This window comes from Pygocentrus nattereri, chromosome 5, assembly GCF_015220715.1.
Source record: "Pygocentrus nattereri isolate fPygNat1 chromosome 5, fPygNat1.pri, whole genome shotgun sequence".
NCBI lineage: Eukaryota > Metazoa > Chordata > Actinopteri > Characiformes > Serrasalmidae > Pygocentrus > Pygocentrus nattereri.
This window is the reverse complement of record NC_051215.1, coordinates 21,810,410-21,832,177: the sequence shown is the minus strand read 5'-3', so window position 1 is coordinate 21,832,177 and position 21,768 is coordinate 21,810,410. Positions and strand designations below refer to the sequence as shown.

The following is a 21,768-nucleotide window of genomic DNA, read 5'->3' as shown; positions in this document are numbered from 1 at the left end:
AGGGGTCTCATCTCCTCTCAGACTGAAAGGAGCCATCTTCCGGTGGCAGTCAGAAGAATTCCTGCTCTGCAATGACTTGCAGGATTCTCAAGCACTAGAGGGCGCTCCACGAGCAAGTCCAATATAAATGGGTTGCTATGAAGCATTTGAGCAAAATCTTAGTATATAAATGCTTAAACATTTAAACAGTGCTGTTATATTTTTAAAGCCTTTAAACTCGAGTTATAGGAGTTTAAAATGGCGTCTCATGTACATTCATGTCATCTGTGAGCATGGACAGCCAATGAGCTGCTCTGCTCGCCAATCAATCATCACTCTCTAGCAGTAAAGCCCGCCTCCTGCTGCCCATAACCCGTTTACTGTAGAAAAAAAGGGAAAAATACAGGTAAGATTTCTTTGTTTAGTGAAATGCATCCTTATACTGTCTAAAATTTAAAGGAATGGTCTAAGTGATTAGAAACTATTTTAACTTCTTGTTTTGAGCTGTAGAGCTCTATTCTCTCCCATTAGTGAAGGGGGGGGGGGGTGATTTAGCAAGTGGCCAGGTTCCTTATAAACTGCTCTGACTCTGTGACCCCCTCTTTCAATTGGATTGTGATTGGTTCCTAGGTGCCTCACGGTTGTAAAAATGTGGCGCTTTGGCTACTAAGTACAACCATCTAAGCACTGGTCCCTAGTGATGCCACATCACTCAATGCAATGCTAGTCAGCGCAGGCGTCTGTTAGCTGACATAACAGATCTGGCGGTTGGCGCTTTCCTCAGAGCATGTTCGGCTATCCCGTGACGTTGCATGAGCGGCAGTTCGAAAAGAAGCAGTGGTTGGTTTCACAGGTCTCAGAGGAAGCCTGCGTTAGCATTCACCCTCCTAGAATAGTATACTGTGACTGGGGGAGTCCCAACTAGCAGGTAGAATTGGAGATATTTAAATTGGGGAGAAAATTGGGTAAAAATCCCTCCCCCCAAATATGGCACTTTGAAATTGGAGGAATCTTTTTGAGTCACCCTGTGTTTTCAGTCATATTTTCATTTTCACAACATGCTAAAAATGCACTCATCCCTAAAAATTCATCTTTTACATTGTTTATGTTGAAAGGAAGAAAGTTGCAGGTTTCTGTGCTTCTCGAATTTCCGTATAATTCTCCAGTTAATCACCTTATCTTGTGCAATATGTGCAGAGGATTATAGTTAAGTCAGTTTAATCCTTTTTTCTTTTTTGTAATTAAATTCATTTTAAGTGTTGCACCTCAGTCTAATAAGTTCATTTTATCTGTATCATGTTATTTGTACTTATAATCTCTACAATCTTCTTTTATTATATTGTAATGAACTTGCATGTGGCGCTTGTCTTTCTCCAGGTTCTGCTCTTTGTGTTCTCTTTCCTGAGGAAAGTTGCGTGGGATTATGGGCGTCTGGCGCTGGTCTCAGACGCAGACAGGTAACAAACACGAGTCTCACTAAATTCAAATAAATTCCACGCCCTCTGTTTCTGTGGAACATGCGCTTCAAAAGACTGATGCTGATTGTCGTCCCACTGTCAGAAGCCTTCTTAGAAACGTATCATTGCGGTGCTGAGTCACTTTCTCTCACTGGACACTCTGTATAGACGTTGACACATCTGGACCGCGTTTGTTCAGCTGGTCGCACTCGGTCAGCTGCTGTGCAGACAAATCATACTGTCAGTGTGTTTACAACAAAATGAAAGACTATGGGTGAAATCATTTGTCCTGAATGCAGTGAGGGACGTGTTCAGGATTCAGACACCTTTGTTTTTTTGTAATGTAATATGCTTCCAGTGCAAGTATCCACTCAAATTTGCACAAGTAATATCTTTTGAGATTGTATTTGTCAGTATAGACAAATGTGTGTTCATGAACAGAGATATGGTTAAAAAAAAAAGCTAAATGGATAGGGGCAACATATTAAATTATGCATAAATTAATCAATTAATAATCTTTATTGCGAGTCAGAAGTACATTGAGGGTGACCCTCACAGCGTAGCTTAGCAGATTACACAGGTGCTGCGTCCCAATTGCATAGTTAATACTATTATTATACGAACTATTGTTTGAGTATGTAGTATGTAGTACAGTCACAAGTGTCAAAGTTGAGTACACTCAAAAATCCACAATGCATGCTTAGAACCAGTCCATTTTTGAGTATAGTAATGATGAACGCTTGTCCCACAATCCAACGGGAAACAGAAAGGGAGGAGCTTCTTGAGTCTGGAAAATTCTGAAAAAATGCCGGACGGCGACGCGAGAGCAGCTGAGGTGGTAGCGGGACCAGAAGTGGTGTATAAATGTGAGTTGGTCACAAATTTGTCAAATATTCTATAAAAACAAATGTGTTGTGCTCACTAATGTTTTCATTCGTTAGTGTTTCTGTAGGAAATTTGTTTGTGAACGCACGTTATTTCGTTAGCTATATAGTATTAGTGTTTAGTACGCAATTGGGACGCAGCCAGGGATTCAAAAGTTTATCAATTAAAATAAATGAAAATTAGCAAGACAAAAAATTTAAGAGAAATAAAAAATAATAATAAAATAACAGCTTAAATAGGAAACGGGCATAAAAATGACCGATTTGTGGTCAGACCAAAACTATCATTATCATCATCTCATCATCATCTATGACACTAGTAGTAATAATAAAAATTAAATAATAATAAATATATTATAAATATATAATAAATTGTAAATATATTAAGTAATAAAAAGCTCATCACTGTATTTTCCAGTACAGATCAGCAGTCGTAGTGCAGCCAGCCTGTTGATGTTTTACCTTATGAAATTTTATGGAGTCTGAGTGACTGATTGTCCAATCAATACAGTGAATGGATCCATCCAGTTATCTGATCTGTCATACATTACATTTTGAATGTTTTATGTGGGGTTTTCCTGCCGGCCCTCACTGCTGGCTGACTCACTGTCAGAAACTCTGCTGCTCTTTGTTCTGGTTCCAGTGTTCCTGACTTCTACGTCAACGTCTACTGCGACTGACTCAGCTCTGTTTCACACTTTGTTTACTCACATGGGAATTATTGATCTGTTTTGCACATCCTGCTCCAATGGGGCCAGAATGTCAGATTAGACCTGAACCTCCGTAGGACCTTAGATTACCACCTTGTGCTGAGTAATATGTCCAAACAATAAGCAATATTGTGCAGAGGCGTTGCAACATTAGATTTTCAAAAGCTAATTGTGTGATCATTCTTTATTTATTTGCTTAGAGAACTATTATTACACTAAATGTGAATAATATAATTAATAACTAGTGTTTTGTATTTTGTATGTCACTGTGTTCGTTTGACCATTTCCAAACCTCTCCTAGGAAAAGCCCACTATTATTTCTAGATTTCCGGCAGTACCTGTACTTTTAAACGAGGTGTGCAAAATTTAATGAAAACATATGATGTTTGGAGAAATCTGGAACCAGAAATTTGTTTGCTCAGACTAGCTCAGCAGATATTATCTTTTATTTATTTATATTTATTTATTTATTTATTTATTTATTAACAAGAAATTCTTGTTGCTTTTTGCTTTGTTTGTGTTAATTTGCATTTCATCTAATGATAATGTGCTTTTACAGACACGTTTAATGCCTAATGGTTTCTGATAATGAGCCAAGCTTCCCAAGATGTCTGCAGAAAGTCAACAAAACCTCATTTGACCAACTTTTGCATTTGTGTGTATACACACTGATCAGGCGTAACATTCTGCCCACCTCCTTCTTTCTACGCTCTTTCTCCATCTTATCAGCTCCACTTACTCTATAGCTGCACGTTGTAGTTCTACAGTTACAGACTGTAGTTCATCTGTTTCTCTCATACTTCAACCCCCTTTTGTTAGCCCCCTCCTCAGCACTGCAGTAACACGGTCGTGGTGGTGGTGTGTTAGTGTGTGTTGTGCTGGTGCGAGTGCGAGTGGATTAGATACAGCAGTGCTGCTGCAGTTTTTAAACACTGTGTCCACTCACTGTCCACTCTATTAAACACTCCTATCTAGTCGGTCTACCTTGTAGATGTAAAGTCATAGACGATAGCTCATCTTGCTCTGCAGTTTGTGTTGGTTGTCTTCTAGTCCTTCATCAGTGGTCACAGGATGCTGCTGTCAGGACTCAGAGCGCCTCGCCATCCTACCCCGAGTCCTGGATGATGTGGATGAAATGCGTGATGTTACCTATCAATTAATTCTAAGTTAGGTTTTAGTGCAAAATTATTCTGCTCTCTAATGCAAAAAAGGATCATTAAAATCAAAGGATTTTTGCAAAATGCAGAAAAGATAATACAGTCAAAAAGATTAAAAAGCATTCTTGCAGAGGGTTAAAGAAAAATGAAAAACCAAACTTCAGCTGATGGTTCTTTTGAGGAAGGAGAAGGTCCTCTTCATTTATTAAGTTTCAGGTGACAAGTCGGCTCCCGGATCACCAAAAATGCAAAGATTCAACACATGACATCAGTTTTTATGTTTTTTGAATATGGTCAGTGCCCCTTCCCAGGGCACTCTCTTCACTCCTCCTCTCCAACCACCCTAAGCTTTCCATTGGCTTTCGTTATATTTGCTATGTTAAATTTACTTTTTTGACACCTCTATGCTTTGTCTTTGACAAGGACCATTTTTATGACTTTCCATATTGGGCCTTTTTATTTGAGTTACCACCCATTCATGCTCGTAGATCATCTATCTCCTCACTAAAAGCTAACTTGCTTTTAGTGAACAGGCCGTATTTCTTTACTTGGAGATGTTCACTTATCTCTCAAGGCCTTCTAAAAGTGCCTGGCACAGACACCTCTCACCTAGAAGCTTTTGAGGCCTGTTTTCCTACCTAAGGCTGCATGGCTCTATCTGGCGCAGTTAAAAATGACTCTATACTCTATTTTAATCTATTTCTAATTTAATAATTGCTGCAAACCTTTTATTAATGATAACTCAAGGATATATTTTATCAGTAACTTTGACACTGCCCACAGGATACTGTTGGTTGGATGTTTTTGGTTGGTGGACTGTTCTCAGTCCAGCAGTGACACTGAGGTGTTTAAAAACTCCAGCAGCACTGCTGTGTCTGATCCACTCAGACCAGCACAACACACACTAACACGCCACCACCACGTCAGTGTTACTGCAGTGCTGAGAATGATCCACTACCTAAGCAGTACCTGCTTTATGAGGATCCATGGGGGTCCTGACCACCTGAAGAACAGGGTAAAAGGGGGGTAACAAAGTATCAGAGAAACAGATGGACTACAGTCTGTAACTGTAGAACTACAAAGTGCAGCTATAGAGTAAGTGGAGCTGATAAAATGGACAGTAAGCGAAAATGTTATGCCTGGTCAGTGTGTATCATAAAGTTAACACTTTATTTGAAGGCTACCTACATAAGGGCTTCATAACACACTCATAAGCACTGAATAATGTGTTTATGAAGCACTACTTGAACATTTAAGTGCTTATGTCGGTTCTCGCAACGTGACAAGATGTTTTATGAAATAAATGACATTGTACTGACATAATATGAATAAACGTTGAACATATTTACAGCACTAAACATATTTAAAACACTGTACATAATTGCATCAATCATCTATGCCATGGAGGGAAGAGGGGATGGTTTCCAGGCATATGTCACCTGATATTAATACAATGTCGTCTTAAGAATGCTGACATATATAGTTATGTATAGTGCTGTAAATATGTTCAAGGTTTATTCATATTATGTCAGTATAATGTCATTTATTTCATGTCAGGTTGCGAGAACCGATATAAGCACTTAATAAATGTTCAAGTAGTGCGTCATAAACACATTATTCAGCGCTTATGAATGCGTCATGAAGCCCTTATGTAGGTAGCCTTCAAATAAAGTGTTACCATAATATCAATAGTGTCTAACAACCTCATCTGTATTTTTGCTTTTAGGTTTGTCTTAATCCACCACAGTCCTTCACCGCTACACCACCTCTACTAAAGTTGATGTTGATGTTAATGATGATGTCTTTATATTATTCCTACATGCTGCATTATAGGCTACATATAGGCTGCATGCATTCCCTATTTCACTGTAGACTAGGAAATACTGTAATTTATACCCTAAGCTTATTGTCATTACTCAGAAAAACTGAATTATCATCATTTACATCCAGTGTGAGAAGCATTGAAACGGCTTTAACCCAATACTGTAACTCAAACTGGCAATGTGATTAGAAACGATACATCATTCCTCTGTTTCTGAATGACTGCTTGAGAAATCAGTTGAAGGTTGTGTTGAAACTTTCCAGTCACACACTCAGCAGGCTTGAACCTCAGGCATTTGAGTCCAACTGGAGAATGAGCTCGTCATGACCCCTCCCTCTCTTCCTCTTCTTTTTTCTCTCCTCTGAAGGCAGGATCAGCGATACCGGCGCCTGGACGAACTGGAATAGTATGTCTTGTTTTTATGTCCGTCGGTTCCTTGGAGTTCCTGCTCCACTTCCACCTATTGAATTAACCTTCTCTGCTCCCTCTCGCTCTCTTGGGTGGCGTGAATCCTTTTAACACGTCTCTGTCAACACATTTCTCTTAATCACACGTTCTCACCTTCTCCTGTTCCGTATGAACATCAGTTCCAGTTGGTGGAGGGCTTCTTCTCAGCTCCTTAAATGTAGTTGTGGACTGATCTTCTCTGCATGTGTTGTTTAACCTATAACCAGTATGTTCACTTGATTGCCCAGCATGCATTTTCTGGACTTGGCTCTTGAACCGTGTGCCTCTCAGAGGCAGGATGCTTATAGGGAGAGGTAAAGCTCTGCGTGGTTGACTTAGACCAGGTCCACATGTATATGGATATTTCTGAAAACCTATGTTTCCTTTTCTCCACGTTTTAGCCTCCTGACAACACAATAGAACTTTCAGACACTTAACATTTTGCCATGAATTGGCCATTATTTATTCAAAATATGCCAAAATGACAAGGCACAATAAATAGGCACTGAATACTTGAACGATTCAAAAAATAATTTTAAATGAAAACAACAATTTACTTTTATTTATATTTAAAATGTCAGGGCTCTGGCTGGGCCACTCGGGGGCATTCAGAGTCGTCCCGTAGCCACTCCTGTGCTGTCTCGGCTGTGTGCTTAGGAGGGTCGTCTTGTTGGAAGGTGAACCTTCGGCCCAGTCTGAGGTCCCCGAGCACTCTGGGTCAGGTTTTCAATAAGAATATCTCTGTACTTTGCTCCATTCAGCTTTCCCTCAAAACTGACCAGAATCTCTGTCCCAGCTGCTGAAAAGCTACCCCACAGCATGATGCTGCCACCATCATGCCTCACTGTAGGCATGTTGTTGGGCAGGGGAAAGGCAGTGCCTGGTTTTCTCTAGACATGACGCTTAGAATGGAGGCTGCAAAGTTAAATCTTGGTTTAATCAGACCAGTGAATCTTGTTTTTCACAGTCTGAGAGTCCTTTAGGTGCTTATGTGCTTGTTGTTTTATTCAAAAATCAAAAAAAGAAAAAGTATTTTCTAGAAAATAATAGACTATGTTAACTGCAGATCACTTTTTATTTATTTATTTATTTATTTTTTGGGTGCTGTCTCATAGAGCGTTATTGGGGAGGGGGTGGGAGCACACATTACGTTGCAGCGCATGCTGGGAACTGTAGTGTACCTCACGGTGAAATAGGCTAATATTAATAGAAAATTCCTATTCAGCCCACCAAATAATAATATTGTCCTTGTGTTTGACACATGGGCTCTACAGGGCGGAGCTTTTTTTAAAATCTCCAGAACCATATGTCATAGAGACAAAAATTTACTTACGCTGTACAAAAAAAGACCATGTAATTCCACCCTCTTGATTTTAAGATAATTTGTAGTTTGCATAAATTATGCAAATTTGTTAGCTGCTGATTTTTCACGCAAGTCTGTCAGAAGACTCCTAATTGATTATTTTAACCAAAGAAATTGTTAGAAATGTTGGAATTAAAATACTGTGTAGTGTCTGGGCACTACCAAAAAAAGGGGTGGGGCTTAAATTGCAAAAATCATGCTCTCATACAGCTCTAAATCAGAAAGGCTTTGGACAATAGTTACAAAACTGTACTGTAGGGAAGTCGTAGGCCGTTTTCAGATTGTTTCACGAATGTCAGTGTTTTGTTGTCTCATTGACATGAAATCTTACTCTACTGGTGTTGTCTTGGCTCACGTTCTATAAAGCTTAAATTAATACTTTTTTTTTTAAATAAGAAAAGCTCGACGTGTTTCACTTTAGTGCCTGAATGGGAGACAATACTGTTTGTCTTATTGTTGCTTTTGTCACTATCATTATTTTATTCAGAAGTTGTTTGTCTTATAGCAAACTATTAGTATTAATAGTTAGAATAAATGTAATATGTTGTTGTTGTTGTTGTTATTGTTAATATTATTATTATTATTATTATTATTATTATTATTCACCATTCACCATTACATAGATACAATATTATTGCATTGTCCAATCTGGCAACCCTCAGGTGATATGTTTTTAACTAGTAAGTTTTTCTAATATATTTTAACTATGGGCTTAAAAGCAGTCTTTATGGTGACATCCTTTCAGTGAACGGGGGAGTAATGAACGTTTATAAGTTGCTCAAAATTGCTTTATACCTGAGCCAAACTCAGCAACCACCACTTTAAGTTACTGCTCAGTGCAGTCTGAGTGAAATCCCTCCAGCACGCTCTCATTTATTTGCAGCAGTTAAGTCCTTTTTGGGTAAGAAAAAAGGGGACAGTGGTCACCAAAACTCCAGAGATCTTCCTTCCTGCTGGTTTCAGCTCCAACCCAAACCCAACACACTTCATTCAGTCAGTGTGCATTTCTTTCATGTTTTTAACTGTTTTAGAAATATCCTGATACATGTGGACGAGGCCAAAGTAGTTTAGACAACAGAGCCTTGAAGTAGAATCTACACTCTTAAAATGAGATGGTTCTTTAAGGGTTCTTCAGCAAAGAAAGTGGGACCAGGAACACGTAAAAAACCCTTTGCATGACTAAAGGGTTCTTTGCATTGTGAAAGGGTTATTTAGATTGATGGTGAATGTGCTGTAGATGGTCCTATATAGCACCAAAAAGGGTTCTGCTACTGTTATATTGTCAAGGTTGTATACAATAGAAGAACACTTTTTGGTGCTATATAGAATTCAAAAATGTTCCATGTAGAACCATCTACTGCACATTCTCCATTAAAATGAATAACATGTTTGCAACTCATGCAAGTGGTTCTGTGAGTGTTTATAGTTCTATAAAAACCATTTGTCTTTACTGAGGAACTTTTGACGAACCATCTTCTTTAAGCGTGTAGTGTTTATTCATGTCTGTGGTTGGTTTAGTGTTCATTATGCTGAAAATAGGAAGGGTTTGACATTCGTATACAAACCCTTCTTAAGCGGGAGCCGTCACTGTGCACTTACTGTAAACCCAGTAGGTCCTGAGTACTTCGATCATAGAGACGTTCTTCGGGTCTTTGCTCACTGTCCAGCAGAGCGTTGACTCCATGTCTGCTGAACAGTTCCTCCTCCTTAAGTCTGACTCTGATTGACACTAAACTATTATTCCTTTCTCTTTTGCATGTCCCTTTTCTCTCTAGGCTTAGTGGAGACTGTCTTTCTTCTGTGATGTGGACCTTCACTGTGTGTCTGTGTGTGTTTTCTCAATCAATGAACATAGACTTGAGTTTAGATTCCTGTGTAGAAGGTATGATGATGAACAGAACAGGAGAGTTGAGAGGTTAATGAAGATGGGTGATAGCCTGAGTGGTGGGTGTCCTAGCTAACTTAAGACTTCAGCAGACTTCTTGCGGAGACGACGTTCTCCTGGTTTCAGCGAACAATATGACATGATTGTGGAGAAAACGACCAACTGAGGCTTCTCTACAGCTGGGCGGACTCTGTTGATGAAGATACTACGCAACAAAGCCTCTGATTGGATAAAAAAGAGGCGTGCCATAAAACAAAGATGGTTAACTTTGAGGAGAAGTTTGTTTTTCGGTAATACTAACTAGCACTAAGCACAGGATTGCAAGATGACAAGGCTGAAGCTGGCTTTCTGTTCACCTGCTTCTTGTTCGAATTTCCTCGTTCCACCTTAAATGGTGGCAGTTTGAACTCAAAAGTCGGCAAGAATCGCTTTCCAGCAGCCGTGAAGCTGATCATAAAATGACATGGCGTCACGCAGAGCATTCGCGACAGGCAACACAAAACCGCTGAAAGTATGCGAGCTTTCGGCTCTGCACAACACTCAAGAATTTCGCTTCGCAAGGAGTAAGCTGAGGCCTTAAACAAGCTCAAGTTATGCAGATGTTAAATTCACACAGTTTTCCCTTTAACCCAAACGTAGCCCACCAGAAAAGATGTGTTTGGTGTTAGAACTTTGCTGTCTGGAGCTATAAGACTAATGTAGCTGGTACAAGTAATGGAAACATATGACTAACACTTTGCATTGTGCTCGCTGACGATTTATACTAACCATACACTAGAAGACTTTGAAAAAATTTTGAACGACTAAAGTCTGAAACTCTCACATCTAAAGACAATGTCACCATTTAGTCACAAAGTCTGATTTTGCAAAGACTGGGAAACTTGCAGTGTCACTGTTTGTAAGATTGTAACTAGATTTTTGAGATTCTTTCCCATCATGCACCTGATGGAAATTTGCAAGTGGAGAAGCACTTTTCCTTCCACTCTACAGCGGTACAGATGGGTTTGTAAAAATCTGGGGCTCAGCCCAGTTTACAGTAAAACTGTATATTCTGGCAGATAATCTCTGAGGTTTTTATTAATTAATATGCAAATACATTATTTACCATAGAGAAACATGCAGCGTTATGGTGCTGTTGATTTCCGTGTCCTGAACTAAACCATAAAAAACAAGAAACCACTGTAACAGGAAGCAAAAGGAAAATTGATTCTTTAATCATTGAATTCAATTATTGAAAACCATCAGCTGACTGTGTTTGCACACAGAGGAGTTAGACCTCTGCATTTAACCCATCCGTGCAGTGAAACACCCACATACATGCACACTAGGAGGCAGTGAGCACTCTTGCCCAGGGCATTGGGCAGCCCTATCCGCAGCGCCCGGGGAGCAGTTGAGGGTTAGGTGTCTTGCTCAAGGACACTTCAGTCATGGATTGTCAGCCAAGGGGATTGAACTGGCGAACTTCCGGTCACACGGCTGGTTCCCAGGTGTCCAGCACAGTTTTGTGAGTTACCTAATCCAACACACCTGATTACATTTAATTGCCATGTTAAGTGGGTGTGTTTCAGCTGGGAAACCTCTGAACTGTGCTGGACACCAGCCCTCCAGGACCGGAGTTGTGTACCCCTGGCATAAGCCAAAACTTAAAACTGTAATATTATCATAACAGATGACACAAGCGTGACTCAACTCTCGCGCTTGAAAATTTGTTTGGTGTAAGGCCGGAATTAGACATGCAAAGTGCTACTCTGCTGTATAAATGCACAATATGGTAGAGGTGGATTATTATATCACTTTGGTGCTGCATGTGAGGTAATTAGATCTACTCTGTCAGTGGTCATTATTAGAAATCCTTGGCGAGCCCTGAGCCCTGTGTTTACCATGGAAACCCAAAAAAAAACTCTGACTTGCTGAGCTGCCGTAGTTAGTAGTTTTCCTTATTAGCCTCTTTACCCTCCAGTTCAAAAGCAAACAAACTTCAAACACCAAATATGTCTTGACTGACCTGCGTTTGAGGTAAGTTGAGATGGTCGCTGCCATAAAGATTACATGTACTCCTGAGGCTGCAAAATGCATTAGAATGTTTACTGGCTACACCTGTTACACCAAGTCTTTTCAGTATGAAATGCCATTTGATGACTGCATATCTTTCAAAGCCTGCTGAGTAAACTGGTGTATTTGAACTGTGTTTGTGCCCAGTGTGGCCTCAGCCATGCAGACGCCGGTTGATGCCCGCTACGAGCGCTTGACTTCAGTCTCCAGCTCTGTCGACTTCGACCAAAGAGACAGCGTAAGTATTTCCTGAGTCCTGTTATGTCAAGAGGGAAGTCGTCATTGTCTATTACCTGGTGACCATAGTCGCAGCATTTCACCGCTTCACCTTTTGGTCATTAATAATGTGGAGCCTGTTTACCTGAGTGGCCAATTATATTGGAGACTTTTCAGCTTTTCCTTTTGAACAAAACGGCAGTTGAAATTTCACACACTTCACCCAGATGCGTGAGATCCAGAGCCTGTTTAGTTAAACTCGGGACTAATTGCATCAAAAGATTTTGCCAGATCTGTAGTGTTAACGTTACCATCGCCTTCATGGCCTCCCTGACAGCCAATAGTTTGACCTTCCCTCTTCCACAGTCCGCAGGGAGCAGGTCCCATTATGTAAGCCGGTCCTGTGATCCAGTGATATGACTATGGTTGATGGCTGAGTTATTAGAATCAGGCTTTACCAGCAGTAAATTCTAATAATTGACCATGTTCAGTGGTGCAGTGTTACAGTAACAAGACATATAATTACATGTAAACAATAGGTAGAAATTAGGCAAAGATAAAATATAGACACAAGTTCAAGTACGAGGGAGTAGTAATAGCTGTGCATCTGTGAAAATCAATCAGTCAACCTTTATTTAAACTTATTACATTGAGGGACACCGTAATTGGCAATGTAGACCAGCCAGTACAGAAATCAGGAGTTGGAAAATTGGGTAGTAAAAACATGAGTCTCACTTTTATAAGTGTCTCTAATAACTGTGTAGTTACACATGAATAACATATGTAACAACACTACTGATGATTTAATCAGTTTTACAGATGGATTACAGAAGTACAGCCTACGTGTAACAAATTTAGTGTGTACTTGTAATTATACAAACTTTACCGTAGTGTTAGTTACACTTTAAAACAGTTGTGTATAGGTGTTATGTAGGTACTATGTTATAATGTAGTAGTAATATAGACACTGCAACACATTTAATTAAATGTCATCAGAGTTACATTTTAAGATGAGAGGCATCTGCTGTTATTACCCTCATGTAATAACATAAGAGAATAGGCTGTTATAACCATTAAGATGCCCTTGTGTAATTACATGGGGCAAAACTGAAGTTGATACACATGTAATTATGTAAAGTGTACTTCTGTAATCCATCTGTAACAGTAAATAAATTCTTAGTAGTTACGTTGTTGTTCAAATGTAACTACCCAGTTACTAGAGGTACGTAATATAAAGTGGGGCCAACATATGAAATGCTAAGAAAAGGTAATAAAAACAGGTACAACAGAAAGAAACTTAAAGAAAAATCAACAACCCAGTGTAATTAAGAAGTTACACGGCCAGTTTATCACAGTCTGGGGCAGATAGAGAGGCTGGTCAGCAGGATTAAATAATAAAAGTCCAAACTTTACTGAAGTTGAGGTTCATATAAACATGTTTATATAATTCTTTCAGCAAATTCTTAGTTTTGCCCAGTAGATGTATTGGTAATATTGAGTGACCAGTGCAGATTTTTATATCTGTGGACCCCTGATTTACCCAACACAGGCACTCACTCCATATATACACACACACATGCATACAGCCCCTCGTCTCTGTGTTTGGGCAAGCCTTAAACACACACACCTGCTCATTTCGTAATGACTCAGCTGGCCTCTCTGACAGCCAACAGTTTGACTTTCCTTTCCTGCGGTCCTCAGGGAGCAGGGCTGTTACGTTAGCCAGTCTTATGATCTAGCACACAGCTTTCCAACCTACAGAAAACCTTGTAAAGCACATTAATGGTAGCACCTCACCGGTAGGGCAGCGTTCATAAGGCTGCACGATAGGACTGAATGAGTAACCGTTTCTATATTGAAATTGCAATTTATTTCATTTTTTTAGTATGGTCTACGTTATTGCAAACATTGAATGAGGAAATGTAACCCAGTAATCTAGAGCTTGTAAACTGCCTGTAGATGAGTGAGACCAATCAGAGGCAACTGAACTTCCATGTGTTGTAACATTGTCTTCCGTTCTGCCTCAAGCCAGAAAAGGTGGATATGCTTGGCCCAAAGAACAGGCCTGGACCTTAATTTACAGAAAAGAATTGACACAATTGCAAAATTAGTCACAAAAATTGCAATTAAATATTTTTTTCCCCAAGTCATTCAGCCTTACTACATGACCACTGCATAAGCTTGTCATAACTGATATAACTGCATAAACCAGTAAAGTCTTTTTCTAGAATGTGGTCTGTCATAAACGATGTTCAGGTAGGTGGAACGTGTCAAATTAATGTCATCATTAATGCACAGTCTCAAGATTTCCCAGCAGAACGTTGCTCAGAGCAGAGTTATTAAACCATTCTTCCATTGCACCGTGTGCCCATTACAGGCGTGTTCTTTAGTGGACAGTGGTCAGCATGGGTTTTCTCATCGGTCAGCACAGCAGTGAGTGATACACTGTGTGTTGTGACACATTCCTCCTGTAACCATCTTTAAACATATTTGTGACTTACCACAGTAGCCCTACTGTTGGTGAAGAGCCTTTGGTGCCCAACGCTCTGTCGCTGGCCCAACACCCTTCTCAGTCCGCTGTTGGTAGGTAATGGCAAAAGCCTGGGATTCACCACACAACACATTATAAAAAGACTGGCCGTCTCAGACTCTCTGACTAATTTTTGCAGACATTTTTTTGGGCGATGGAAATATTGGGCATCACACATCACATTAAGCTGTTGCTGAACCGAACTGAACTCACTGAACTCTCGCTTTTCCCTGTTACTAGGAGACGCAAATAAACAAACATGGAGCGGCAAACATATTAAAGTGAGGATAATGGATTTTAAAATGTGATCTCTTGTATTTTTTAGACTTTTAAATATATAAAAACTTGATTGTGCCTTAAAGGCTTCGTTCGCTTTACCAGGTTGAAGTGGCACAAATCAGATTTTTTGCCCTAATGTGACTCAGATGTGATGTTTTCAGGGCTGTGCGGGCGCAAATCCGATCTTTTCAAATCCATCCTGAGCCACTTTCCTACATGGTCCTAGATCAGATACATATCCAATTCGTGGCCATGTGACCTTGATGTGATGCTCAGATCGGAATTCATGTGCTTTTTTCACTGTGCGGGACCATCGTTTAGTGTTACCATGGCAACAGCGCTGAACAGACGTTAAAGTCTGTATACGATGGAAAAGCAGCTCATTTCTCCTTCATCTGGCTCTAATAATGAAGCTGAGAGCTGATCAGAGTTAATGATCACAGCGAAGCTCGTTCTGCTCGTTAGTTTGTGCTGATAATGCAGTGATTCAGTCACGTGACGTTACTGAGTAGGATGTGCACATGAGTGTCATTTCAGGACGATGGTCACATTAATGGCAGATTTGAATCACTTACCTAAATGAGTGTGAGTCATCCTGTCAGAGAGATCGGACTTGAGCAATGAGGCCTGTAATGTGAACGTAGCTAAACTCAACTCATTTAAAAAAAAAAAGCGCTGCTCCACATGTGATTGACTTTTCGGCATTTTTCTTTGTTTACTTGCTGTATTTTCTTCTTTTGTGCTCTCAGTTTTCATTGGCTGTTGCCGGAATCCATTCAGATTGAGTCCATGATCAGTTTACACTATATTATGTGAGTCAGGATGAAAAAATCAAACGTTTGAGAAACTCTGGTCTGAAGGCTGATCATCTAAACCTGCACCCCTCAAACACGACTCGACTCGATTCTCTCTCCAACTGTCGACTCCGACTGACCCAAAAATCAGCAGACTAGAGCCAACCAGACTGAGAAACGGTTCTAAAATTGGGTTACAAGTTGTGTAGTGGGCCCCGGCTTAAGAGAACCCCACAAGCCTCGCCATCTGCGTGATGCTCTGACCCAAACATCTGGCCATAACGATTTGGCCCTTGTCAGAGTTGCTCAGGTCCTCATTCTCACCCAATTCTTGCCGACTTGGAGAACTGACTGTTCTCATATGAGAAACAGGCCTTTATCAATGTTTTTGTAGGTTTGTCAGTTGTCAAGCTTATGTAGGTGTAATGTAGTCCTGTGAAGTATTATTAAACACCCTCTTTTTTAAAGCTGATGTTGTTTAAAAGTGGTCAGACGATGGACATGATTGTGAACTGTCTCTTTTGCAGGGTTTCTGTTCCTGGCTGACGGCCATCTTCAGGATAAAGTGAGTCCTCTGTGCTTTTATCGAGCTCTTAAAGCATTTTATAAGGCTGCTGATTGAGTCTTTGTGAATGTGGGCTTGGGTGCAAGCTAAGTGAGTTGTGTACCAAAGCTCTTTGGCACAGTGTGTGTATGTGTGAGATGTATACTGATATGCTGTAAGTCTGTCTCTCCCTCTTGCTCCTTAGAGATGATGAGATCAGGGAGAAATGTGGTGAGGATGCAGTGCACTACCTCTCCTTTCAGCGCCACATCATTGGTCTGCTGGTGGTGGTGGGTGTGCTCTCAGTGGGCATCATCCTGCCCGTCAACTTCTCAGGAGACCTGTTAGGTGAGTCTGGAGCAGAACCATTGTTACAGGCGACACCTCTGCTTAAATATCCTGAATGGGTTCGGAGCAAGAAGAAGTGTTAATGAAGCTAAATTGAAGCAATGTATTCTTTCCAAATTTCTGTTCAGCTTTTTTGTAACTACAATTAATGGCTTGTGGTAAAAGGAAACTGCATTGCTTTTTCATCATTTATGCATAACTTAATGGTTGAGATCGGAGAGTCATTTAAAGTGGTTTGGTATGAAATGGTTGATTGTAGAAATTCAAACCTACACATGACTTTATATGTAATGTTGGTGATACGTTTTTCTTGGGAACAACTTTGCCTCACAACACCCTATGTCTACCATTATTTTATATATATATATATATATATATATATATATATATATATATATATATATATATATATATATATATATATATATATATATATATGCACACACACACACACACACACACACACACAGATCAAACCATTTTGTAAGTATTTCATGAATATAACTTTCAATGAGGGACTATTCTGACTCAGCAAGCTGTTTCTGTAGAACAGCTCTAGCAGGTTTATTCTTTCCTAAGCTGAGAAATTAAAATCCTTAATAAACTCAGCGCATTTCAGTAGAATAAGTGTATGTCAATAACGAAGCATCTATAAATGGTTTTATTTTGTGGATCATTGGGAATAAACAGTAGAATGTATGTACACATACAGATATTGTAACAAATACCTGACCTTAAATGTTCCTACATTCTTGTAGCATGTTGTACTGCTGGAAAAGCAAAAGCTGTCAGGTTTAAAAGAGTCAAAGGGAGTTGTGAAAATAAAGGCTCTCACTCATTTGGACTGGGCCTGTGATTTCATGTCTTATGTTTAAATGCATAAGATCCTAGTCAAATTGATTGATTTGCTCCGTTAAGTTAAGACAGGCCTCACTCTTTCTTTCTGCTCTCTTCACAGATAATAATGCCTACAGCTTTGGCAGAACGACAATAGCCAACTTGAAATCTGAGTAGAGTGAAATTCTTTTCTTCTTTGCATGCATTATTTATGCGTAACGTGATAATGTTGAAATGGAACTGATTTGAGGTTTTGCTTCGGAATTTGTACAGGAATAATCTGCTCTGGCTGCACACTACCTTTGCATTCCTTTACCTGTTACTGACTGTCTACAGCATGAGGAGGCACACCTCCAAGATGCATTACAAGGAGGACGACTTGGTGAGTGGCTGAAGTGCCTGCCAGTCTTTCAGTGTACGATAAAACCACTTGGCAAATAGTTTAGCTACACCTTGGCAGTCTCCTGGTATTACTGAGAAACAGCCTAGCAACACCTTAGCAACCACCTGGTATAGCATAGCAATAGTTTAGCTACACCTTAGCAGTCTCCTGGTATTACTTAGCAATGGCCTAGCAACACCTTAGCAAAAACCTGGTATACCACAGCAGTAGTTTAACTACACATCAACAATCTCCTAGTATTACTGAGCAATAGCTGAACAACAGCCTAGCAACACCTTAGCAACCAACTGGGATACCATAACAATAGCTTTGTTATACTTAGCAATCTCCTGGAATTACTTAGCAGTGGCCTAGCAGCACTTTAGCAAGCACCTGGGATACCATAGCAGTAGTTTAGCTACACCTTAGCAACCACCTGGGATACTATATAGTTTACCTTCTCATTAGCAACACTTGGGATAACATAGCAATACCTTTAATAACCACCTGGGATACCATAGCAAAGGCCTTGTCAAGCCAGTTTAAAGTTCCTTCTCGACCTTTTCACCTTCTGGTTTTCCTTGTTGTTATTTTAAGCACTGGACTAGGGCGGCAACAGATATTAGAAAGTAATATATTAATATTACATTACATTTTATTGTTAGTATATTAATATATGTTACATTCAATATTTAATGTATTAAGTGTGTTAATTGAACCCAAGCACTTGCATCAGGAAACAAACCTTCCTTTATGACCAGTAGCTCACAGTGACCAGCTCTGCACACCGGCCTCACTGGAGACTGTGGTTTGACTCGGCCTGTGAGACTAAATTCGTGGAGCCAAATTTTTTATTTCTGTGGGGTTTTTTTTATTTATTATTTTTTAAATTATTATTACTGTGTTTTTAATTCTGTGGTTAAAAATGCAGTTTTTGTTCTCTTGCCCGCCTAAACAGCGTTGCCAGATTGGACAGGATCTCCATTTTAGCACTGTAATGAAAATATTATTTATTAGTTACCTTTTTTCACTGCGTTATAGCACAGTCGTCTCAGACTCAACCACTTAAAGGGCCATATTAAAAAAATCTCAGTAAATCTGTGGTCCAGCTGTCTTTTTAAACATTTTCCCATAAACGAGCCATTGTTTATTCAAAATATGACAATATATTGCTGTTAGGGGAAGAACACACACTATGTTGCAGTGCATGTTGGGGACGGTAGTGCATCTCAGGGTGAAGCGGGCTTGTGGGCAAAATAGGACTGTGTTACGGGCCTGACCTGGGCCACGAGCCTTGTGTTTGAAATCCTGGGTTATAGTATTTTAAAAAGCTAAATAAATAGATGTTCTGTGTAGTAGTAGTAGTAGTAGTAGTAGTAGTAGTAGTAGTAGTAGTAGTAGTAAATATTAATATTCAAGTCTCGAGTAAGTAAACTAATCTAGTAATAATAGTAATTACAGTACCTGTAGTAACCATAATAATAATTCTTAATGTGAAATATGTCTTTTTTATTTTTTTTTTATGGAATATTTGAATTTTCAAGATAATATTCAGTAGAATATTCAAAAATGAAAAGAACTAATATCTGCAGTTCTGCAGTGAAACCAGTGCTTTCGTAACTTGAACTTCAGAAAGATGTCATAGATCATGAGTGCTGCTATATTTTAATATTTTTTTTTCCCCTGACAGGTGAAACGCACTTTATTCATAAACGGCATCAACAGATACGCAGAAGAGGGCCAGATAAAGCAGCACTTCGAGTGAGTTACTGTTTCTTCTCCATTGGTGGTCTCCTGAAGCCTCTGACGTGTGGGAGGCTCCCTTACTGTAACTCAGCTCTGCTCTAGTATAGGTGCCTCAGTAGCTTGGACTTCTAGCAGCTCAGGACAGGAGCCTAATGTGCTGTAATTGGCTGTAATGGGACATAGATTAGCTGTGAGGTGGAGGTCATGAGTCTTAAGGCTCTGTGGAGAAGAGCTCGCAGTACTACAAGTCCGTCTGGTCAATACAGTGTGTTCAGAATTATTATTCATGTGCCAGTTTTCATACGGAATACCGGAAAGTTAACCTCTTCAACTCCTTGAGCCCAATGGTGGTTCCAAAATACACTTCGTCATATTCTTCATACGTTTCATATTTCTTAAGCTACATTCAGAAGCTGGGCGTCGTATGAGGCTGTAACTCTCCTTTCCAGTAAAATAGATGATGTCATTTTTAACAATTTACTGCTGAAAGCCGAAAATCTCAGACGCTCTTTGTGTTATTTTATGAAAGTAATTTTTACAGAGCAGATCACTGAAGAGATGCCATCTGTTTATAGTTTACAGCCAAGATTTGTGGAAAAATAAGACGACTTTCACTAGGAAAACAAACTGAGTTAAGCTTCTTTTATTATCCATCCATCCATCCAATTTCCGAGCCGCTTCTCCGTCAGGGTCACGGGGGGTGCTGGAGCCTATCCCAGCAGTCATCGGGCAGAAGGCAGGATACACCCTGGACAGGTCGCCGGTCCATCGCAGGGCAGACAGACAGATACAGACAGTCACTCACACCCAGGGACAATTTAGCATGTCCAATTGGCTTGACTGCATGTCTTTGGACTGTGGGAGGAAACCAGAAATCCCGGCGAAATCCCACCTCCGCATTTAACCCGTCCGTGAAATGAAACACCACATACACACTAGTGAGCACACACAATAGGGGGCAGTGAGCACACTTGCCCAGAGCAGTGGGCAGCCCTATCCACGGCGCCCGGGAAGCAATTGGGGGTTAGGTGTCTTGCTCAAGGACACCTCAGTCATGGACTGGAAAGAAGAGTTACAGCCTCATACGATGCCCAGCTTCTGAACTTAGCTTATGAAATATTAAACTTATGAAGAATATGACCAAGTGTGAGTTGAAGAGGTGAAAATGTTTCACAAATCCGATATGTAAAGTTTCAGCCTTTTTATCCTCATTTGTCTGTTTTTTTGTTAAATACGGGGCATCATTTTCATCTTGATCACTTTTGCTGTATCTTTTAAAACGTCACAGCGAGTTGTTTTCTTTAGTTCTCCCAATCTAGAGACTTGCCGGTGTTTTTGCAGATTGTCTTTTGATTCTTTTGCCATCCCAAGCTTTAAGTTTCTGAGTTTTAATTTCCCAAAATTTTATTCTGCCTGTTTCTTCCGACCACCTTCACTGTTCCGCAGAAACGTCTTCACTGTGCGACAGTGTTGGACAAAGTACGTCATTTTAAAGTAGACACACCAAGGTAAAATATTACTCCAGTAAAAGTAGAATTACTTTTTAGACCTCCATTTAGACCTCCACTTGAATAAAAGTACTAAAGTATTTGCCTTCGAATGTACTTAAGTATCGAAAGGAAAAGTATCAAAAGATTAATTAACTTAATGCAACTTAGTTCTAAGTTTAAGTTTAATAAAAACTGGCTTTAAACTCAGGATCACAAATGAGCTCCTTTACTATGTTGATCTGTAGGTCCCTGTTCATAAACATAAACCAGCCCAAACTAATTTACTGTAAAATGAAAAGGTTTTTGTATAAATTCAGAAAAAAGCCGCGTCAGTCACGACTGCATATGTGGACATATTTCTATATTGTGTTCTATTTACACAAAGTTAGGTTAGTTCATCATTTATGTTGAATTAACTCTCCCAAAATTTTACGCTGCTGCGCTGACGTTGAACCGTGTGCTGCACTGGGTCAGTATGACCAACAGGTCAAAACAAGCTCAAAACAAAGTGACCGCTGTGCCCTGATTGGTGTTCTTGCTTTTGCGCTTCTTTCGTTTTGACATGTTACATTTTTATACACACAGAAACCAAAAGGAACGACAGATTTCTCAAAATGTAGTGGAGGAAAAAGTCAGATATTAGACTCTGAAATGTAGTGGAGTGAAAATAAAAAGTCGCCCAAAATGGAAAAACTTCAGTACAGATACACGAAAAAAAAACTACGTAAATACAGAAACTAATTACATTTACTTTGATACTGTCCACCACTGCTGTGCGACGACCATGTTTAATTACGTTGAATAACACTTTTCCAGTGTTGAGCTGTTTTCGATACAGCCTTGATC

The 21,768-nt window shown here is 39.7% G+C and overlaps 1 protein-coding gene across 2 annotated transcripts in view; it reads left to right on the top strand.

Moving 5' to 3' along the window:
- Positions 1 to 21,768, top strand: part of tmem63ba (transmembrane protein 63Ba) — a 68,592-nt gene that overhangs the window by 15,608 nt on the left and 31,216 nt on the right. Inside the window, exons 3-10 of one of the 2 annotated variants that reach the window (XM_037538793.1) lie at positions 1,357 to 1,436; positions 6,377 to 6,415; positions 11,904 to 11,994; positions 16,103 to 16,140; positions 16,325 to 16,467; positions 17,426 to 17,477; positions 17,578 to 17,686; positions 19,377 to 19,447. In XM_037538793.1, coding sequence (XP_037394690.1) covers positions 1,357 to 1,436; positions 6,377 to 6,415; positions 11,904 to 11,994; positions 16,103 to 16,140; positions 16,325 to 16,467; positions 17,426 to 17,477; positions 17,578 to 17,686; positions 19,377 to 19,447 — 623 coding nt within the window. The remainder of the gene's footprint in view (positions 1 to 1,356; positions 1,437 to 6,376; positions 6,416 to 11,903; positions 11,995 to 16,102; positions 16,141 to 16,324; positions 16,468 to 17,425; positions 17,478 to 17,577; positions 17,687 to 19,376; positions 19,448 to 21,768) is intronic. The other variant, XM_017702665.2, reaches the window with a different exon arrangement.